This window comes from Furipterus horrens, unplaced genomic scaffold (genome assembly GCF_987537825.1).
Source record: "Furipterus horrens unplaced genomic scaffold, mFurHor1.1.pri manual_scaffold_17, whole genome shotgun sequence".
Lineage (NCBI taxonomy): Eukaryota > Metazoa > Chordata > Mammalia > Chiroptera > Furipteridae > Furipterus > Furipterus horrens.
The window spans coordinates 50,793,978-50,817,131 of record NW_028327187.1 but is presented as its reverse complement, the minus strand read 5'-3'; the positions used below and the strand labels follow the sequence as shown (position 1 = coordinate 50,817,131).

General features: G+C 38.6%; 1 protein-coding gene across 1 annotated transcript in view; it reads right to left on the bottom strand.

Annotated features, from left to right (window-relative positions):
• The window catches only part of GUCY2F (guanylate cyclase 2F, retinal), a 188,000-nt gene that overhangs the window by 21,009 nt on the left and 143,837 nt on the right, over positions 1–23,154 (bottom strand). Inside the window, 3 exon segments of the mRNA XM_090264055.1 lie at positions 1,666–1,764; positions 4,642–4,660; positions 22,247–22,439. Of these exon segments, the coding sequence (XP_090120181.1) occupies positions 1,666–1,764; positions 4,642–4,660; positions 22,247–22,439 (311 nt within the window).

Sequence of the window (23,154 nt, the reverse complement as noted above, 5' to 3'; positions counted from 1 at the left end):
TATCCAAAATGAGGTTAGAGGCTACCTCTTTACAGACATTCAATCAGGTGTAGAGTTTAATGCCACATTTTGGTTACAGTTATTAGCTTCCAGAAAAGCACACTAACCAGCTTCTTTAGTGAAAAGACCACATGTGTATATGTCTTTGTATCACTCCTAATGCCTTCCTAGCATAGTCAGTGCTTAATAAATACCTGTTGTGTATTATTTGTTCCATTTTCTTCTTCCTAGCCAATCACTGGGCAAGGTGCTTCCTAAGTCTGAAAATTCAATTTCTGCTCTCAGCTCTATATATTCAATGTGAAATGTGTGAGTTTCCTTGGTGCAGATCAGAATATGACTTTAGTCTTCTACAAGCTTATATAAGTCCAGGCTACTGTGTCAAATCTGTATGTGGTTCCATGGTCAATTTCACTTCATCTTGAGCTGCACTTCAAAAGCAGTCTTATGCATAGCAGTTCTTGGATGCCTATGTCTATGGACTTGATCATATCTGTAGAGTTCAAAGACTTTCCCAGATGTCAGAAAAGCTGTCTGACAACAGCTTCTAAATTCCATGCTGCCTCCTTAATCATGGCTGCATAGGCTAGATTGACTAAGACTGGACTCACTGTGCAAGCCTTTTTCTGCACATGAATCATGAGGAGTGGGATCAGACAGGGTATCACCCACTGTGATATAGGCCACCCTATCATCAGGGACTAGCTTTGCTGAAATTGTGTATATTGCTGAAATTTGGGGAGATCTGTCTTTCCTGGCATCTGCCAAAGCCATTGCTGCTAAAGGCCTAAGTGTTTTTTCAATATAAAAACCATTAAAAAAACTATATATAAAAATCTATGTTCTTCCTAATTCTAGTATGAACAAATCATTTTTGCTCAACCAGAATATAGGTAAAGGCACATTGTGATTCTGACATTGTCTTAGTAGTAGCAGTACATAATCAAGAAAGAATTGCTGACAATAGACAAATATCATTATGGCTTGTGAAGTTTTCTTTTCAAAGAAGTGGGGAAAGGAGTAGTATCATTGATATCATGGATATTTTGATAGAAACTAAAGGTTTTATATACAAGCAAGGTAGAACTAATTATTTCAAAATCCCAAGCTCCTTAGGTTGAGAGATTATTGCTAGCTACATTCAAGGGACCAATTTGATGAAACCAGAACTCCAGGGGTCCTAACTTGTTCAAAAAGAGGACTAGAGCAGCAAACAGCAGCCTATGAGGCAGCTGGCTAGGAGGCAACTGGCTCTGTGTGTGTCTCCACAAACTAGCTGAAAAACTAAAAATGTCAGCTCCTTAGCTATTTCTCATTTCAACATGACTCCTCTAAACCCAAGCTAGCCAATTTTTCTTTTTTTTTACGCGAAGAAATTTTTTTAGTTGTTTTGATCAAATACTGGCTGTTTCAATGTCACTTAGCTACCACTTTATTTCTACAACAAGAACATTACATGTTCAACCCAACATTACCCCCTATTGGTTTGGCCTAAGTGACCAGGAAAAATGTGTTAAATCTCCTTAATCTTCTCAAATTATTTTTTATTTTTCTCTAAAACATCAAAACATCAAGTACCCTGCTCTCTTCCCCCTCTCACGTGGAATAATTACTTTCCCAAAAGTAAGAGGTTATTAGCCCATCCATCCTGCTATAGGTACTCACATAACCCCATTGATTTCATCTGAGAAACTGTGTTCACAGTGTCTCCAAACAAAGAGTTTCTGGGCATAGTAAGGCCCACCACTCCAGCAACAACTGGTCCTGTAGAGTAACAGGCGGTTGGGATTACATTCGATATTTATGCATCCAACACGAATATAGGAGCACTGCCAAGAGAAGAAATGTAGCTGTGTAAAAGAATAAAGTTGCCACAAAATAGCTCTAGGAATTTGTAGAAAGTCTTATAATGAGTAATGAACTTTTTATCCTATGAGAAGCAAATATATAATGAGGCAGACATGACTTACCTTCTTATTTATACCTTTGTTCCAAGCAATAGTTATAGCCAAGATACTTATATCTGTTAGCAGGGACAAATAAGCATCAAACTCAAGCCAGAAAATCTTGGGAAGGGACTTAGGATTCAAACATGTTTGTTGCAAGGAAAAAAAAGTGACACTTTCATGTGCCTTAGAGTTGGAAGAAGGAATGCCATAGGGCTATATGCCTCTCAAACTGTCTGTCAAAAAAATTGTTAAGACCGTCTTAAAATTTGAAAAGAAGTAGAGTTGACTTTCAATCATTTGTATTAGAGGCATAGAAGAACAGTATATATAGATAATCCAAGAATATTTTCTATTTGCACTTAGAATTTTTTTATTCTTACATTTTAATATAGCCACGTTAGGTGTTCATTGAGTTCACATTACTTGAAAAAAACTTCAGCAACCATACTGAAAATCTAGTTCACGAGTATTTAGGAAGTTCTCCACTTTCACCTTTTTTATTTCTACTCTGTTTCTATGTTAAAATTGTTCAGCTTTCTTTTCTTTTCTTTTCTTTTTTTTTTTTTTTGCTGTTTCCTGAGTTAGAGAACGTTCTACTTGAACTTCAATTTTTAAGAATAAAAATAAGAATTAGAAACCAATTTTTTCTTTTTTTAAGTATATTTTATTGATTATATTGTTATAGTAGTTCCAGTTTTTTCCCCTTTGCTCCACTCTTCCTAGTATCCCCCTTCCCTCCAGTAATCCCATCCCCCTTAGTTCATGTTCATGGGTCGTACATATAAGTTCTTTGGCTTAACCCTTCCATAGATTATTCTTAACTTCCCCTTGTCTATTTTGTACCAATTGATTATGTTTCTTAATCCCTGCACCATGTCTCCATTTCTCCCCCTTCCCCTTTCCAGCTAATAACCCTCCAAATGATCCCCATACCTATGATTCTGTTCCTGCTCTGGTTTACTTAGTTGGATTTTGTTTTTATTTTTTAGATTCAGTTGTTGATAGTTATGAGTTTGCTGTCATTTTAGTGTTCACAGTTTTGATCTTCTTTTTTTTAAGTCCCTTTGACATTTCATATAATAATAATGATGAACTTTTTTTAGCTTTACCTTGTCTGGGAAGCACTTTATCTGCCCTTCCATTCTAAATGATAGCTCTGCTGGATAGAGCAATCTTGGTTGTAGGTCTCTGCTTTTCATCACATTGAATACTGCTTGCCAGTCCCTTCTTGCCTGCAAAGTGTCTTTTGAGACCTCATCTCATAGTCTTATAGGCACCCCTTTGTAGACAACTCCACTTCTCTCTTGCTGCTTTTAGGATTCTCTCTTTATCTTTCACCTTTGGCATTTTAATCATGATGTGTCTTGGTGTGGTCCCCTCTGGGTCCAACTCACTGGGGCCTCTCCGGGCTTCCTGGACTTGTAAGTTTAGTTCCTTCAAAAAATTTGGGAAGTTTTCCTCCATTACTTTTTCACATAAGTTTTCAACTTCTTGCTTGTCTCTTTCTCCTTTTGGCACCCCTATGATTCGGATGTTGGCACATTTAAAGTATTTCCAGAGGTTCCCAAGACTCTCCTCATTTTTTTCAATTCTTTTTTCCTCATTCTGTACTGGTTGACTGTTTTTTTCTTCCTTATGTTCCAGCTCATTGATTTGAACCCCGGTTTTCTTCCCTTCACCATTGGTTTTGTGTGGATTTTCCTTCGTTTCACTTAACATAGCCTTCACTTTTCCTCTTATGCGTTTGCTGTACTCAAGCATATCTGTCAAGTCTGTGAGCATCTTTATCATCAGTATTTGGAATTCTGTGTATGTTAGGTTGTCTATCTCCTCATCTGTTAGGTTGGCTATCTCCTTGTCACTTAGTTCTCCCACTAGAACCTTGATCCATTTCCTCTTTTGGGCATTACTTCTCTGTCTCCTCATCTTGACAGGCTCCTGTGTTTGTTTGCCTCTGTGTCTTAGGTAGAGCTGTCACACCTGCTACATTGTAAGGGGTGGAGCCTTAGGGATTTGTCAGTATGGGGCAACCTGTTTCACTACGTTGTGGCTCTGTATGTGTGGGAGGGGTCTGAGAGGGAACAATGCCACTTGCCCAGCATTCGCCCCTTTCCCAGGCACTTCTCCCACTTCCATATGGGACTGGTGCCCTGGTTGTCATTCCCAGAGTGGATGGGTTTGCAGATATTATAGGACTGTGGGGGCCCTTTAAACAAGTGGACTCTGTTGAAAGACCAGCAGTTTCTTCCTCCACCCCAACCCCCACTGGTCTGCACAGTCAGAAGCAAGGAGGCTTTATTTTCCCTGGTGCTGGGACCGTGAGCTGTGTGGTCTGGTGAGGAGCCTGGAATGCTCCCCAGTTGTCCCTCCTGACTTTTTAAAACATGTAACTGCTTTCCGCCAGTCTGCTGCTACCACTGCTGCTGCCACCACCACACAGCATCCTCTCTGCACCAGCTCCGCCCCTCCTACCTGTCTGGATGAGTATTTCTTCTTTATATCTTTGTTTGTTGGACTTCCATGCAGTTTTATTTTTTGGAACTTCTGGTTTTTTCTAGTTCTGAGGTAGCTGTATTCCTTCTTAGTTGTGGAGGGAGACACTGCATGTCTGTCCATGCCTCTCTCTTGGCCAGAAGTCAAAACCTATTTTTTTAATTTTAATTTATTTTTTCATACATTCAGAAGCATTCACTAAGCACTGGGCTAGGCACCTAGGGGAATAAAAAAATGTAACATAATCTCGGTTCTCAAAAAAATTACAGTCTAATTGAAAAAAGAGAGAGAGAGGCTACCAAACAGGAAGCAATTAGCTAACACCCCCAAACCATATATGGTTGAGGCAAGAATAATGCTGCAGGCAGAAGTGCTGTAATAGTTTAGAAGGGGGGAAATGGTATTAGGATCTGATTCAGTTAAGGCACATCCAATGGAGAAGGGTGAATTTGATTTGGATCTTGATGGGTGGGTAGGATTTGAATAGGAGTAAGGAGACAAAAGTCAAAGGTTTTTGGTTGGGATTGAGCATGGAATTTTGGGAAGCACATAGAGTAGTCTGCATATTTCAGATGGCTAGAGAGAGACTGCAGACAAGGTTGGATACTGGGTTGTACAAGCTGTAGGACCTTGAACCACTAGGTAATTTTGAACAAGAAATTGTATAATGAAAATGATATTTTATTTTATTTTTTTCCCCTCAAATCATTGTATAGAATGCATTGAAAGGGGAGAAAATATAACTAGGGAAACCTATTAGGTGGCTGTTTCATTAACCCAATCACAATGTTGTGAGTACTGCAAAGAGTTGATAAAAGAGATAAATTGTAAAAGGAAAACCAACAGACTTGTTGGCTATCTGATTGATAACCATGAGGATATTGCCATGGGCTTATGAACTTATGCTGGTTTGTGGGAAAAGATGACCTGAAGTTTTAGATATGTTCAATTCAAATAGTGAATCATCCAAGAAGAGATGTGCTGGGGGGGGTGGTTGTTGTACGTGGAGATGTGAAACTGAAGGACAAATGAGATATGAGTGTTTTTCTTTAAAAGAAAAATATTGAACACCTACAATGTGCTAAACATTCAGAATACAAACATGAGTAAGATATGGTTCCATCCATGAATGAGTGTATAGTTTAATGGAAAGACAGACAAACAAATTTAGATTATACTAAAAACTATGAGAAGGAAGGCCAGAAAGAGAAGCGGAAGTAAAAATATGCTGTAGCAATGGTCCAGGCAAGAGATGCTGGTGGCCTAGCCTTGAGTAGTGAGAGTCAAGAAGAGACAAGACAGATTCAAGAAACATTTTAAAGGTAAAATATTCAAGACTTAATAGTTGGTTGAATGGTAAAGGTCAGGGTGAGGGAGGAGTCAAGGAGAATGACTCCCAAGACTAACTGAAATAACAGGGTAAATGGTGATGCCACCAACTGAAATAAAGAATAAAAACAGAAAGAAGAGGAAGTTCTTATGGGAAGAAAATAATTTTGTTTTGGATGTGTATAGTCTGAGGTCTGTGGGGAACATTTATGTGGAAATGTCAGCAGCCTGTTTGATATACAAGGCTAAAGCTTAAGAAAGAAGATATGTGCTGAATTTGTAGGAGTTGGAAGTCATCAGCACACAAGTGGTAGTTAAATACAGTATTCCCTCACTTATTGTGGATATTACATTCTAGACCCCTCCTCACCCCACAATAGGTGAAAATCCGTGAAGTAGGAACCTTACATTTATTTTAGTATTTATATATATTTTAAGGCTTTATAAACCCTCCCCATGCTCTTATAAATTATTCCCAGTCTCTTATTAACCTTTCCCACTCCCTTACTAATCTTTTCCACACTTTTATAAACACTACTTATGTTATTAAACATATTCTACACTCTTAAACTTATGTAACTTTAACATACGTATACAGTACTGCAAAATCCTGTGATACAGCAAAAAATCTGCGATAATTAAATATAATATTTTTAAAAATCCCGCAATACAGTGAGGCCACGATAAGTGAACCACGATATAGAGAGGGACTATTGTAATAGACATAAAATTGGAAGCATATATAAGGAAAGGAAAACTGCAGATGAAAGACAAAACCCTGAGCAATATATGTCAATATCTAAGCAACAGATAGAGATGGAAGAGATTATCAGATAATAGTAGAAAATTAAAGTCAGGTTGCAGTGGGTTGAGAATGAATTAGAGGTTAGAATGTGCAGAGAACAAGGAAACCATAACTCAGGGCTTTGCAGAAAATGTGGGAAGAACCACAATTAGTGAGTAGAGCTTGCTAAGAGAGGAAAGAAAATGGAGAAGAATCATTCAGCGAGTGAAGAGCATGTTAGAAAAGCCAGCTGAGGGAAGTTTTAGAAAGGAGACGGACCGCACAGAAAAGCTGCTGCAGAACTCCAGACCGGGGGAGAGAGCTCCTGAGCAAGAGAACGGTGCATGCCCCCAGCGCTTTGAACAATCGTGGTAGAATCTCACAGAACAAAAGGCGGGTTTGGAGCTTGGAGAGAAATAGGGTGTGCAGGGCATGTAAGTAGGGAGGAGAGTGGAGGCGGTGATTCTGGAGTGGAGACAATTTTAGGGCGGGGAGAAGGGCCCGCAGGGAAAGGCTGCTGTGGAGCTCCAGACTGGCAGAGAGCTCCTGGGTAGGAGAGAGCTGCGCTGACCGACCACACTAGAATACTGCAGAACAAAGGGACGGTGCTGGGGTGGGAAGAGAGATAGAGCACCCAGGCCTATAGACAGGGAAGCCAGCGGAAGATGTAGCTCAAAATAGAGACAGTTTGGGGGCAAGGAGAAGAGTCCACATGAAAAAGCCACTGCAGAGCTCCAGACTAGGGGAGAGGTCCTGGGCAGGAGAGCGCCACTGGGCCCGGCGCTTTGACTGACTGTGACAGAGTCCTACAGAACAAAGGGACGGTCCTCAGACAGGGAGAGAGGTAGGGTGCGCAGGCATATAGACAGGGAAGAGAGCAGAAGCTGTAGCCTGGGAATAGAGACACGACTGGAGGCAGGGCAGGGATTGCTGGCAGGCACAGGCTGGACCAACAGTGGGAAGGAGTAGCTGGACAAGCCTGAGGAGGGCTGAGGGTGCCTCAGGAGGGGACAACTAAAGGCAGCTCACAGCAGAGCGGCGGTAGGCCCACGAATAAAAGACTAGTAATCCCAGAATCGAGCAGGACCCTCCCACAGCAAGCCAACCAACCAGAAAAGATTTGAAAACCATGGAATTTTGAGTAGGGGTGAATTCAGGAAGGAAGGAAGTAAAAACAAAAAACAAACAAACCAAAAATACCCAGAGACTGTGCCTAAAAATTGAATTGAGTTAAAATCCTCTCATTCTTTTATTTCTCACTCTCTCTCTAACTGCCCCTCCCATCCTTTATTATTCTCTCTCCTTTTCTCCCCTCCTCTTCCCTCCCTTCTCTCCTTTTAGCATGACTCCCCTTCATACTATTCTTTTTTAATTTTTAAATTTTAAGTTCTCTCCCTTTCATTCCTATTCCCTTCTTCTAATCCCCTTCCCTCACCCTTATCCTCGTCCTCCCTCCATTTCCTTTCTCTTTCTCTCCTTTTTCTGTGCTAAGCACTTTCAACTTTATTAAATTTCTTTCTTTCTTTTGTCCCCCTTCAGTCTATATTCATTTTTCTTTCCTCCCTTGCCCTTATTTTCCTTCTCTCCCTATAAATATTCCCTCTCTCTTTCTCTCTCCCTATTCCACTTTATATTCTAATCTTTTAATATTTAAATTTTAATTCCAGTTTAATCCCCTCCCCCTTCACCCTCCCCTTAACCCTTCTCTCTTTCCACCCCATCCCCTCACTTCTTTCTCTCCCTCTTGTATTTCTTTCTTTCATCCTATCTTTTGTCAACTCTTCAATTTCAATCTTTCCCTCCCTAATATCTCCTCTGCCTCTTCATTTCCTTCCCTTCTCTGTGTATTTTCCCTCCCCCATCCTCTTGCTTTCCCATCTCTTATTCCTCTTTCTCTATATTCTCCCTATCTTGCAATTTTATTTCATGTTTTAATCTCCTATTTTTTTAAATAATATATTTTAAAAAGTTTAATCCAGTCCCCCTCTTCTCCCTCCCTTTCTTCTTTCGTTCTCTCTCCTACACTTCTCTTCTCTACTTTCTCTCTCTCTTTCCTCTCTCCCTTCCTGTCTTGCTATTTTCTACTCTGTATTTTTATTCTTGAAAAAAATCTTTCTCAATCTGTTTCCTACCTTCTAACCTCCTAAGCCCTCTGCTTCAGTTTCTGGCTGTCTGTCTGCCTGGATGTCTGTTGTGTCTATCTTTCCTTCCATGCTAAACATATAGCATATATCAATTATATAATCCTAATACTATACACTTCCACTTTCTCACTCCACACTGTAACCCTGTCCTCCTTTTCAAACATACTGTGTAAATGTTAATTGCTGTATTACATAACCTTGATCCCAATTGCTAATATTATTACTCTATCAACCTCCCGCTCAAAAATTACCCTTCCTTCATTTAAAACAACTCCTATCTGTTTCTGCTACGAAATAAGAGTCCCAATATCTCCACAAGTATGTTAATACGGGCTCATTTGCAATGTATGCTGAGATTGTAGTTGGGGGAGATAATGGAGGGTGTGAGTTTCTTGTCTGGGTTGTGTGATTGTGTTTTAGCAGCACCTCCAGAAAAGATCTCAAGACAAGGTAGGCAGAGTGACTCTCAATCAACTAACCAGAGAAAAAGACCCACCAAAGAGTAGCTGAAATACAACCAGACAGATTAAATAAATAACATCAAGGACAACACAGACGGAGATCCAAGATGGCAGAGGAGTAAGTGGATGCTACACTAACCTCCTACCGAGACCAGCCAGTGCTGACTCAGCCCCAGTACAGCAGACAGACCATTCCCCTCCAAGTGGCATGAGACTAAGGGGAAATAAAAGCCCTCCCTACAGGAATTAAGCTGCCACACCCATGGTCCTTAAGCCTGAAGGCTCATCACAGATTGAGTAGATTAACAACTAAAGAAGACAGAGAAAGGCATTAGATCCCTGGAGGTCTCCAATTGGCTGCCTAGGGCCAGTCTGGTACATGCTCTGACGCTACCAGAGGACAGATCCAGGAAGTGCAGATCATTCTAAGAAGCACCAACAAACAATAGGAATTACAAAAATGGGGAGACAGAGAAACAATCCCCCATCAAAAGGCAAGCTAGAATCCCCAGAGAGAGTGCTAAATGAAATAGAGGGGAGCAAAATATCAGATAAGGAATTCAACAGTTGGATTATGGAGAAGCTGAATGAGCTCAGTGGAAACTACAAAGAACTCCAGGGAAACTACAAGGAACTCCAGAAAAAATATAAGGAACTTACAGAGAATTACATGAGCATGAAAAAAGACATAGAAGCTATCAATAAGAGCCAGGAGGAAATGAAGAATACGATCTCTGAATTGAAGAACACAGTAGAAGGAATTAAAAGCAGGCTAGAGGAAGCAGAAGATCGGATCAGTGAGATGGAGAACAATGTACACAAAATCTCCCAGACAGTGCAACAAAATGAAAAAAGACTGAACAAGACTGAAGAGGTTCTAAGACAGCTGCAGGACAACATGAAACGTAATAATATCCATATCATAGGAATTCCAGAAGGAGAAGAAAAAGAGCAAGGGATAGAAAACCTCATTAAAAAACTAATGAAAGAAAACTTCCCTAACATGTGGAGAGAAAGAGTCACTCAAGTCCAGGAAGCACAGAGGGTCCCAATGAAGATGAACCCCAACAGGCCCACCTCAAGACACATCATAATTAAAATGGCAACATTCAGAGACAAAGAGAGAATCCTAAAAGCAGCAAGAGAGAAACAACTAATAACATACAAGTGAGCTCCAATAAGGTTATCATCAGATTTCTCAACAGACACACTACAAGCCAGAAGGGAATGGCAAAAAATATTCCAAGCAATGAAAAACACAGGCCTACAACCAAGAATACTCTACCCAGCAAAGCTCTCATTCAAAATGGAGGGTGAAATAAGGAGCTTACAAGACAAAAGAAGGCTAAAAGAATACATCTCCATCAAACCAGCAATGGAAGACATGCTAAAAGGTCTGCTTTAAGAAGATAAAGAAAAAGAGAGAGACAGAGAAGAACCCGAGTACAAAGGGGAAAAATGACAATGAGTATGTATTTATCGGTAATGACCTGAAATGTAAATGCATTAAACGCTCCAATTAAAAGACATAGGGTAGCTGAATGGATTAGAAAGAATGACCACAGATATGCTGTCTACAAGAGACCAACCTTAGAACAAAAGATCTACCCAGACTGTAAGTAAAGGGATGGAAAAAAGTATTTCAAGCAAATAGACATGAAAAAAAGTTGGGGTAGCAATACTTATATTAGACAAAACAGATTTCACAGCAAAGTCCATAAAAAGAGACAAAGCAGGGCATTTCATAATACTTAAGGGAAAAATTCACCAAGAAGATATAACCCTTATAAATATATATGCACCCAACTTAGGAGCACCCAAATATATAAGGAAAATTTTGAAAGACTCCAAGAAAGATATAGACAGAAACACACTCATGGTAGGGGACTTTAACACCCCATTGTCAACAATGGACAGATCTTCGAAGCAAAGAAACACCAAAGATATTGAGGCACTGAACAACACTCTAGATCAAATGGACTTAGTCGATATATATAGAAGTTTTCACCCCAAAGAAGCTAAATATACATTCTTCTCAAATGCACATGGGACATTTTCAAAGATAGACCACATGGTAGGACACAAAACAAGCCTCAATAAATTCAAGAAAATTGAAATTATATCAAGCATCTTCTCAGATCACAATGCCTTAAAATTGGAAATCAATCTCAAGGAAAAAACTCAAAAACATTCAAACTCATGGAGAATGAATAACATGCTATTAAATAATGAATGGGTTAACAATGACATCAAGGAAGAAATCAAAAAGATTCTGGAAAATAATGATAATGAACACACAACAACCCAAAACCTATGGGATACAGCGAAAGCAGTCCTGAGAGGAAAGTTCATAGCAATACAGGCCTGCCTAAAAAAGCTAGAAGAATCTCTAATAAAAAATTTAACCCTACAGCTACAAGAACTAGAGGAAGAACAGCAAGCAAAGCCCAGAGCGAGTAGGAGGAAGGAAACCATCAAGATCAGAGCACAATTAAATGACATAGAGACTAAACTAACAATTCCAAAGATCAACAAAGTAGGAGCTGGTTCTTTGAAAAGATAAACAAAATTGACAAACCTTTAACGAGGCTCATCAAGAAAAAAAGTAGAGAGGATCCAAATAAATAAAATCAAAAATGAAAGAGGAGAAATCACAACTGGTACAAGAGAAATACAAAGGATTGTAAGAAATTATTACAAACAACTGTATGGCAAGAAATTTGACAACCTAGAGGAAATGGACAAATACCTGGAAACCTATAGTCTTCCCAGACTGAATCAAGAAGAAGAAGAAAGACTGAATAGACCAATAGCAGCTAGTGAAATTGAAGCAGTAATCAAAAAACTCCCAGCACACAAAAGCCCTGGACCGGATGGCTTCACAAGTGAATTCTACAAAACACTTAGGAAAGAACTAACTCCTATCCTCCTCAAACTATTCCTAAAGTTACAAGAAGCGGAAAGACGCCCAAACTAGTTCTATGAAGCTAGTATAACCCTAATTCCAAAACAAGGTCAAGATGCAACAAAGAAAGAAAACTACAGGCCAATATCGCTGATGAACATAGATGCTAAAATCCTCAACAAAATATTGGTAAAGCGGATCCAGCAACACATCAGAAAGATCATACAACACGATCAAGTGGGATTCATCCCAGGGATGCAAGGATGGTTTAATATTCACAAATCAATAAACGTAATACACCACATAAACAAAATGAAAGACAAAAACCACATGATCATATCAATAGATGCAGAACAAGCATCTGATAAAGAACAACACCCATTTAAGATAAAAACTCTCAGCAAAATGGGAATAGAGGGAGCATACCTCAACATAATAAAGGCCATATACGAGAAACCTGAAGCCAACATCATACTCAATGGACAAAATCTGACAGCATTCCCCCTGAGATCAGGAACAAGACAAGGATGTCCGCTCTCTCCACTCCTATTCAACATAGTCTTGGAAGTTCTAGCCACAACAATCAGACAAGAAAGAGAAATAAAAGGCATCCAAATTGGAAAAGAGGAAGTCAAACTGTCATTATTTGCAGACAACATGATAGTGTACATAGAAAACCCTATAGGCTCCACAAAAAAATTACTCAAGCTAATAAGTGAATTTGGCAAAATAGCAGGATACAAAGTCAATATTAAGAAATCGAAGACATTTTTATACACCAGCAATAAACACTCAGAGATAGAAACTGAAAGAAAAATCCCATTTACCATAGCAACAAGAAAAATAAAATACCTAGGAATAAACTTAACCAAGGAGGTAAAAGAGCTGTACTCAGAAAACTACATAACACTGAAGAAAGAAATTAAAGAAGATACAAATAAATGGAAGCATACCCCATGCTCATGGATGGGAAGAATCAACATCATTAAAATGTCCATACTACCCAAAGCAATATATAGATTCAATGCAATCCCTACTAAAATACCAGCAACATATTTCACAGACCTAGAACAAATACTTCAAAAATTTATATGGAACCAGAAAAGAGCCTGAATAGCCACAGCAATTTTGAGGCAGAACACAGTAGGAGGAATCACAATACCTGATATCAAACCATACTACAAGACCACGGTAATCAAAACAGTCTTGTACTCACATAAGAACAGACATATAGGTCAATGGAACAGAATTGAGAGACCAGAAATAAACCCAGGTTCATATGGTCAACTAATATTTGACAAAGGGAGAAAGAACATCAAATGGAGTGAAAAGAGCCTCTTCAACAAATAGTGTTGGGAGAACTGGACAGGGACATGCAAAAAAATGAAACTAGACCACCAACTTACACCATATACCAGAATAAACTCAAAATGGATCAAAGACTTAAATGTAAGCCGTGATACTATAAAAGTCCTAGAGGAAAAAATAGGCAGGAAAATTTCAGATATCCCATGTAGCAAGATTTTTACTGATATATCTCCTAAGGCAAGGGAAATAAAGGAAAGAATAAACAAATGGAACTACATCAAACTAAAAAGTTTCTGCTAAGCTAAAGAAAATTCAGCAAGATGAAAAGGAAACCAACCATATGGGAAAATATATTCTCCAATGACATCTCAGACAAGGGATTGATCTCCAAAATATATAAAGAACTTATACGACTCAATACAAAGAAGACAGACAACCGAATTAAAAAATGGGCAAAGGACCTGAACAAACACTTCTCCAAAGAGGACGTACTCAGGGCCCATAGACATATGAAAGTAAGCTCAACATCAGTAGCCGTCAGAGAGATGCAAATAAAAACCACAATGAGATACCATCTCACTCTAGTCAGAATGGCCATCATCAACAAATCAACAAACAACTTGTGCTGGAGAGGATGCGGAGAAATGGGAACCCTGGTGCATTGCTGGTGGGATTGCAGACTGGTGCAGCCACTATGGAAAAGAGTTTGGAATTTCCTCAAAAAACTAAAAATGGAACTGCTTTTTGAACCAGCAATTCCATTGCTAGGATTATATCTGAAAAATCCTGAAACACCAATTCAAAAGAACCTATGCACCCCTATGTTCATAGCAGCAGTATTTACAATAGCCAAGTGCTGGAAACAACCTAAATGCCCATCTGTAGATGAGTGGATCAAAAAACTGTGGTACATTTACACAATGGAGTACTATGTAGCAGAAAGAAAGAAGGAACTTCTACCATTTGCAACAACATGGATGGAACTAGAGAGAATTATGCTTAGCGAAATAAGCCAGGCAAGAAAGAAAAATACCTTATGTTGTCACCTATTACAGGAAACTAATGAACAACACAAACAAATGAGCAAAATTGAACCAGAGCTATGTAAACAAGAAGTAGACTAACAGTAACAAGGGGGGAGATGGGAGGGAGAGCGGGGGTAAGAAGGGGAAGGGGCAAGTCAAAGAACATGTATAAATGATGCACGGACATGGGCAACTGAGTGGGGACTGAATGTGGGGGAAGGGAGGGGCCGGGTGCAGGGAAGCAAGAGGGGGAAAAAGTGAGACGCCAGTAATGGAAAAACAAACAAAAAAAATTTTTTTAGTGGGAGAAAAATGAAAATATGAAGAATGGAAATGCCAGTTCAGTGAATACTAGGACAAAGATTTTCCTTCGCATTGTTTATTTTTCTCTCTATCTGATCCCTCCAGAGTTTGGCATTCTAAACAAGTAAGTAATGACATAATTTTCTTTGCATAGAATTAATAAGAGGAGTTGTTAATAGAGGTTCCTTCTTTTTCTTTTTTTTTGACCAAGTCTTTGACTGGAATGTCAAGCCTAAAGGAGACATGCTTGGGCTCAGGTTGTTACCAAAAAGCCCTGAGGAACTGAGAATGACTTTCAAAGGTAATGAAAGCCCGCAAGATAAAAGGCCTGGTACCATGGTTGGTTGTGCGGTCCACAGCAATCTTTCCATGGAAGGAACGAAGGTTGTTTTCCTGACAGATGGCTAGAAGGGCCTTAAGGCACAAAGAAAAACCAGAAAGCCTTGGAAAGAACAGGTGTGTACAGGCAAGGATGAATTCCAGGTATGTGGCCCAGCTTCTGTGCCCTGAACAGCAGACTGAGGGTCACCCTAAATGTTCCTTGGGTAAGTTCCAGCAAAGCAGAACTAAAGCTCATAAGTGATCATTTGCTCCTCTTGTTATGTTTATGCAAATGAACAGGATAAATTAAAAATGGACTTAATGAAGTCCCTTTAAAGACAAGGAGGGTAATCATAGGGAGAAAAATCATTATTCAAGGAAAATCACAATGATCAGTGGTAGACTACAAAGTAGTGCAACTAACCATCTTAAGTTTCTTTTCATTTAAAATATGGTTTCACTTGAAAGTTAAACCATGTCTATGATATCGTCAAAGATATTCAAGTTGCAGGCCAGTAGAATGGCAAGTGCCTTGCAACTGGATGTCTTCCCAATAAGACAATCTTACAAATTTAGAGACTTGTATGTGGGTTATGTTACATAAATTAACGTGTGTTTTCTGTTTTCAAAGGGCATAAGCCTATGACCGCATTACCTGAGTGATTGTCTGTATGCAGAAGCCTCACTTAATCCTCTCTGCAGCGCTGCCTCCTGAGACTCAACGGTTTGGCTGAACTAAATGGCTGGGTTGGTGAAGAATGGGGTGGTCTGTGGGCTTCACTTTAAAACTGGTTTCTCTTTTCTATCCTAATGGCTTGGACAGAAGGGACCCAGAGGTTTGAGAGGGGTAAACCTAAACTATTTCCCACAGCCCAAACTAAGTATAATTGGCAAACGGGTTTTGGACAGGTGAGATGTGCCTAGCACACCTTCTTACAAAGAAGCCCTTTTTTTCTTTTTTTTTCCCCTAATGTGGAATATTGAAAAATTATTCCCTGCCTTTTGTCATCTAGTAGTTATGGATTGAATGATGTCTTTTAACCCTTTTTGCCAAATCTGTTGCCCCCAGAACACAACAAGGATGCCAGCCTATTAAACCAAGCACACCTTTGTCCAGAGACAGCCAACTGACCTGGAGTCTGCATGATCCTTCCCCATGTGGGGAGGCCACCCTCCCTTCCACACCCCCACTATCATTAGGGATTTCTGGAGCGAAAGGTAGGTAGAATGATGACCATGTCCAGCTTGAAGCAGCTAGAGGAGCTTGAGACCTTTGCCCATTGTCCTCTACAAGATTACAAAGGGTCTTAATATCTGAGAGGGAAGGATAGTTATTTTTTACAAGCCATGGGTATGGATTTGGGGGGTATTGCTGGGGGAGGGAGATGCTGGGTGGAGGGAGTGAAGGGGGAAAAATTAGAACTATTGTAACAATATAATCAATAAAATACATTAAAAAATAAAAAATAAATAAATAAAATAATTAAAAAAAATAAAGCACCTAAAGAGAATAAAAGACAAAAATCACATGGTCATATCAATAGATGCAGAAAAAGCATTTGATAATGTACAACACCCATTTATGATGAAAACACTCAGCAAAATGGGAATATAGGGAGCATACCTTATCATAATTCAGGCTATATATGAGAAGCCTGAAGCCAACATCATACTCACTGAACAAATACTTAAAGCATTCCCCCTGAAATCAGGAACTAGACAAGGCTGTCCACTCTCTCCACTCCTATTCAACATAGCGTTGGAAGTCCTAGCCACAGCAATCAGACAAAACATAAAATAAAATAAAAGGCATCCAAATTGGGAAAGAAGTAAAACTATCATTATATGCTGATGACATGATAGTACACCTAGAAAACCCTATAAACTCCACTAAAAGACTACTAAATATAATAAGTAAATTTGGCAAAATAGCAGGGTACAAAATAAATATACAGAAATCTAAGGCATTTCTGTACACCAACAATAAAATATCAGAGACAGAGACAAAAAAAAAGAAAACCATTTACTATAGCAACAAGAAAAATAAAGTACCTAGGAATAAACTTAACCAAAGAGATAAAAGATCTGTACTCTGAAAATTATGTAACATTGAAGAAAGAAATTAAGGAAGATACAAATAAATGGAAGCAAATACCATGTTCTTGGGTGGGAAGAATCAACATCATCAAAATGGCCATACTACCCAGAGCAATTTACAGATTCGATGCAATCCTTTTTAAAATACCAATGAGATATTTTACTGACCTTGAACAAATACTCCAAAAAATTCATATTGAACCAAAAAAGACCCCAAATAGCCAAAGCAATCTTGAGACAGAAGAACACAGCAGGAGGAATCACAATACCAGATATCAAACAATACTACAAAGCCACTGTGATAAAAACAGTCTGGTACTGGCATAAGAACAGACATATAGATCAATGGAACAGAATAGAGAGTCCAGAAATAAATCCAGGACTATACAATCAACTAATCTTTGTTAAAGGAAGAAGGAACATAAAATGAAGTGAGAAGAGCCTCTTCAACAAATGGTGCTGGGAGAACTGAACAGGGACATGCAAAAAAATGAAACTAGACCACCAACTTACACCACACACCAGAATAAATTCAAGATGGATCAAAGACTTAAATATAATCCGTGACACCATAAAAGTCCTAGACAAAATCATAGTCAGGAAAATTTCACATATCTCACATAACAATATTTTCACTGATACATCTCCTTAGGCAAAGGAAATAAATGAAAAAATAAACAGATGGGACTACCTCAAACTAAACAGTTTCTGCTCAGCAAAAGAAAACATCAGCAAGATGAAAAGGGAACCAACCACATGGGAAAAAACATTTACCAGTGATACCTCAGGCAAGGGATTGATCTCCAAAATATATAAAGAACTTACACATCTTAACAAAGAAGACAGACAGCCCAATCTAAAAATGGGCAAAGGACCTGAACAAACACTTCTCCAAGGAGGACATACGGAGGGTCCATAGACATATGAAAGGGTGCTCAACATCACTAGCCGTCAGAGAGATGCAAATAAAAACCACAATGAGATACCACTTTACACCAGTCAGAATGACCATCATTAGGCAATCAACAAATAACAAGTGGTGATGAGGATGTGGAGAAATGGGAACCCTACTGCACTCTTACTGGGAATGCAGACTGGTGCAGCCACTATGGAAAACACTATGGAATTACCTCAAAAAACTAAAAATGGAGCTGCCTTTTGAACCAGCAATTCCATTGTTAGGATTTATACCTGAAGAATCCTGAAACCCTAATTCAAAAGAACTTATGCTTCCCTATCTTCACAGCAGCACTATTTTTAATAGTGAAGTGCTAGAAACAGCCTAAGTGCCCATCAGTAGATGAGTGGGTCAAAAAACTGTGGTACATTTACACAATGGAATACTATGCAGCAGGAAAAAAGAGGGAACTCCTACCATTTGTGATAACATGGATGGAACTAGAGAGAATTATGCTTAGCGAAATAAGTCAGGCAATGAAAGAAAAATACCATATGAGATCACCTAATACAGGAAACTAACAAACAACACAAACAAATGAGAAAAACTGAACCAGAAGCATGTAAGCAAGGAACAGACTCACAGTTATCATGGGAATGTGGGGAAGGGAAATAAGGGACATAAGGGAAGGATTTAGTAAATGAACAAATATAAATAACCCATGGGCACGTACAATGAGGTGGGGATTGACTGTGGGAGAAGTGGTGGCCTGGGTAGGGGGGAACAATGGAGGGAAAAGTCGGACAACTGTAACAGAAAAACAATAAATCAAAAATTAAAAAATAAATAAATAAATGTGATTCACCACAAAATGAAGGATGAAAACCATATTATTATATCACTAGATGCAGAAGATAAAGCCTAGTAAAAGCACTTGATAAAATCCATCTCCCATTCTTGATAAGAACTCAGCAAACTGGGAATACGGGATTATACCTACACATAATAAAGGCCATATATGACTAACACACTGCTAGCATCATACTCATTGGGCAAAAACTGTGAGCGTCCCCCTTAAGATCAGGAACAAAACAGGGATGTCCACTTTCACTTTTCTTATTCAGCACAGTACTGGAAGTCCTAGCCACAGCAATCAAAAAAGAAGAAACAAAAGGCATCAAAATTGGAAAGGTAGAAGTAAAACTGTCTTTATTTGCAGATGACATGATACTCTACATAGAGAACCCTAAAGATTCCACCAATAAACTACTAGAACTGATAAATGAATTCAGCAAATTGTCAGGATACAAAATTAATATCCAGATCAGTTGCATTTTTATACACCAATAATGAACTAACAGAAAGGGAAATTAAGAACACAATCCCATTCACAATTGCTTCAAAAAGTATAAAAAACTTAGGAATACACCTAACCAAGGATGTAAAAGACCTATACATAAAAATTATAAGACACTGAAGAAATAAATTGAAGAAGATACAATAACGGATGCACAGACTCTGTTCATGGATAGGAAGAATTAACATCATTAAAATGTCAATGCTACCCAAAGTAACCTATAGATTCCATGCAATTCTTATTAAGATTCCAATGACATATTTCACAAAACTGGAACAAATATTTCAAAAATTTTATGGAACCACAAGTGGCCCCACATAGCAAGAGCAATCCTGAGAAAGAAGAATAAAGTTGGAGGAATCACGCTACCTAATATCAAACTATACTACAAGGCCATAGTAATCAAAACAGCCTGGTACTGGCTTAAAAACAGACACATAGATCAAAAGAACATAATAGAGAGCCCAGAAACAAAACACACACTTTTTAGTCAATTAATATTCAACAGAGGGAACATCCAATAGGCTAAAGATAGTTTATTCCATAAATGGTGTTGGGAAAATTAGGCAGATATGGCCAGAAAAGTGAAACAAGACCACCTTCTTACACCACACACAAGAATAAATTCAAAATGAATCAAAGACTTAAATGTTAGACCTGAAACCATAAAAATCCTAGAAGAAAATATAGGCAGCAAAATCTCAGATATTGCTCATAGAATTTTTTTAAAATCGGATATACCTCTCCAGGCAAGGAAAACAAAAGGAAAAATAAACAAATGGGCCTACATCAAATTTAAAAGTTTTTGTACAAAAAGGAAAACATCAACAAAATAAAAAAACAACCCATAGAATGAGGGAACATATTCACTGATACATCTGATAAGGGGTTAATATTGAAATTTTATAAAGTACTTACAAAACTCAACACCAAAAAATAAACAACCCAATTTTTAAAAATTAATTGGGTTGCTTGTTTGTTTATTATTTATTTTTAGAAAGAGGGAAAAGGAGAAAGAGAGGGAGAGAAACATCACTGTGTGGTTGCCTCTCACTCACGCCCCCCACTGGGGACCTGACATGCAACCTAGTCATGTGCCCTGACTGGGAATCGAACCAGTGACACTTGGCTTGCAGGCGAATGCTCAGTCCACTGAGCCACAGCAGCCATGGCTAAACAACCCAATTTAAAAATGTGCAAACACCCTAAATAGACGTTTCTCCAAAGAGGACATACAGATGGCCAATAGGCATATCAAAAGAGGCTCAAAGTCACTAGTCATCAGAAAAATGCAGATTAAAGTCATGAGATACCGCAGAATGGCTATTATCAATAAGTCAACAAACAACAAGTATTGGTGAAGGTGTGAAGAAAGAGGAACCGTTTTGCACTCTTGGTGGAAATGCAGGCTGGTGCAGCCACTTTGGAAAGCAGTATGGAGATACCTCAAAGAATTAAAAATGGATCTGCCTTTGACCCAGTTATCTCAATTCTTGGAATATATCCAAAGGAACCCAACACACTAATTCAAAAGAACATCAGCACCCCTATGTTCATTGCAGCATTATTTACAATCACCAGGATATGGAAACAGTATCCATCAATAGATGAGTGGATAAAACAACTATGGGACATTTACACAATGAAATTCTACTGGGCCATAAAAAAGAAAAAGAAAAAATTTTACCTTTTGTGACAGTATGAATGGACCTGGAGAACATTATGCTAAGTGAAATAAGCCAGTCCTAGAAAGACAAATACCATGTGATTTCACTTATATGTGGAATCTAATGAACAAACTGAACTAACAAGAAAAACAGAGACAGACTCATAGATGGAGAGCAGATGACAGCTAGTAGGGGGGCGGAGAGGTTAGGGGGTGGAGGGGTTGAGCAAAAAGGAAAAAGGGCTCATGGACATGAACAAGAGTATGGTGATTGCTGGGACAAGGGTTATATATAAGGAGACTAAATGGTAATGGAAAATAAATACAGTAAAGATTAATTTTTTTAAAGTGTAAGCCTCTTACCTAGACCTTACATTTTATAGGTTATGAAACACATAATTGAAATACAAAATAGTTATAAAAATGGTGTCTTATAAATTAACAAAATTCACAAAAAATGGTAACATAAAATCAAGGGTAAGGAAGCATCACACCAAAATGAGTGAATGCAGTAATCTATTTTCTACTCATCTTCTGCAAACATTAATAGAAAGAGTAGAAATTAACAAGCTGGAGGGGTGGGGGAAGGTTGGAGCAGGGGGTTGCAACCTCACAATTAACCTCTTCCCAGACCCCAGACCAATCGGTAGGCTTTTGGTTACCCTGTAACAATCTTTAAGAGCCTCAGGTTTAATAGTTCTTCAACGTGAGTAAGCTATGATTCCCTCCTGTATAAAAACGGTACCTAAAGGAGAAACCAAAATTTGACACCATGTATTTCTACACAAACTTGACCAAGATGAACTCTGTAGCAGTCACCAGCTACAGGCAAAACACCAATACTTCTATATATCCTCTTCAGTGCCTAGAATACTACTGCCTACACTGTGTGTAGTCAGCCACTGAAGTGTGATAACACTTTTAGACCTAACTTCTTAGTTCCAGTTCTAGAAAACAACTTAAAGGAAATCTCACCAGCAATTTCTTGTTGGGTTGACTGTTATTTTGCAAAGTGTGAAATTATATGCATTCTATCTGGCTTTCATTTTCTATAGGATACTAATGGAAATTTTAAAATTTTCTACTTAAATTTTAATTTTTAAATAATAACATCATAAAATTGCATGTTTCAATTTTGAGGTACACACAGACAAGCTTCATATAAAAATTTATCTCTGGGATATATGTTTGTGCTAAATAACTTACCTTATAGACATCACGACTTCCAATGATGGCATCAAAAAGTGAGTAAAGGTCATTGAGAAGATCTACCACCTCAATGGGGTCACTCATGGCAGAGATGGTGGTGAAGCCCACAGTGTCGCTGAAGTATAAGGTGACCATGTTAAAACCTTCAGGTTTAACCATGTGGCCCTTTTTGAGGGATTCAGCAACTGATCTGAAAAGCAGACACGGCAATTGGTCAGAGGACACAGGCCTCCCTCTATGTCACACTCACATCTGCTAGAACCCAATTTCTCAAAAAATTACTGCTAAGTAAATGATAAAGGAGAAAATACCACCTGGATGAAAACATTAATTCTTTCACTTACTCTACAAATATATATTAAGTGCTTCCAATGTGCCAAGCACTGTGCTAGGTGCTGGAATACAGCAATGAACAGACAGCACTGCTCTGTGCCTTTGTGGAGTTTTTTCAGATCTCTATCCTTCTTTCTCAGCACCCCATGCCCTTGGGAAATGTCCCCAGGTGGTTGTTTTGGAAAGACTAGTCTCCTCAATGATCTCTTAGAAGATCATGTTACAACAGAATAAGGTGACTTGGAAAATTTGGAAATTGTAGTAACAGATAAAGCTTTCAACTAAGGGAGGAAAAACCTAGAAAAACAACCCTACAACTTTCCTCTAGGAGTTCAAAGAACTGCTTCCTTTTAATTGGTCATCTACCAGGTGAAGTCATGAAATGATGCATAGAAAAACCGAGGCACCAAAAACTTAAATGACCAGTATGGCCTACAGGTAGTATAAAATTAGGAAGTGTACTCTGCTCCTTTGATTTCCAATTCTTCTTTTATTTGAAGTTGTGACTCAAACCTATTGGGAGTAGAGAGGGTACAGGACAGAGAGAGAGAGATAGCAGTTATTGATGGCTT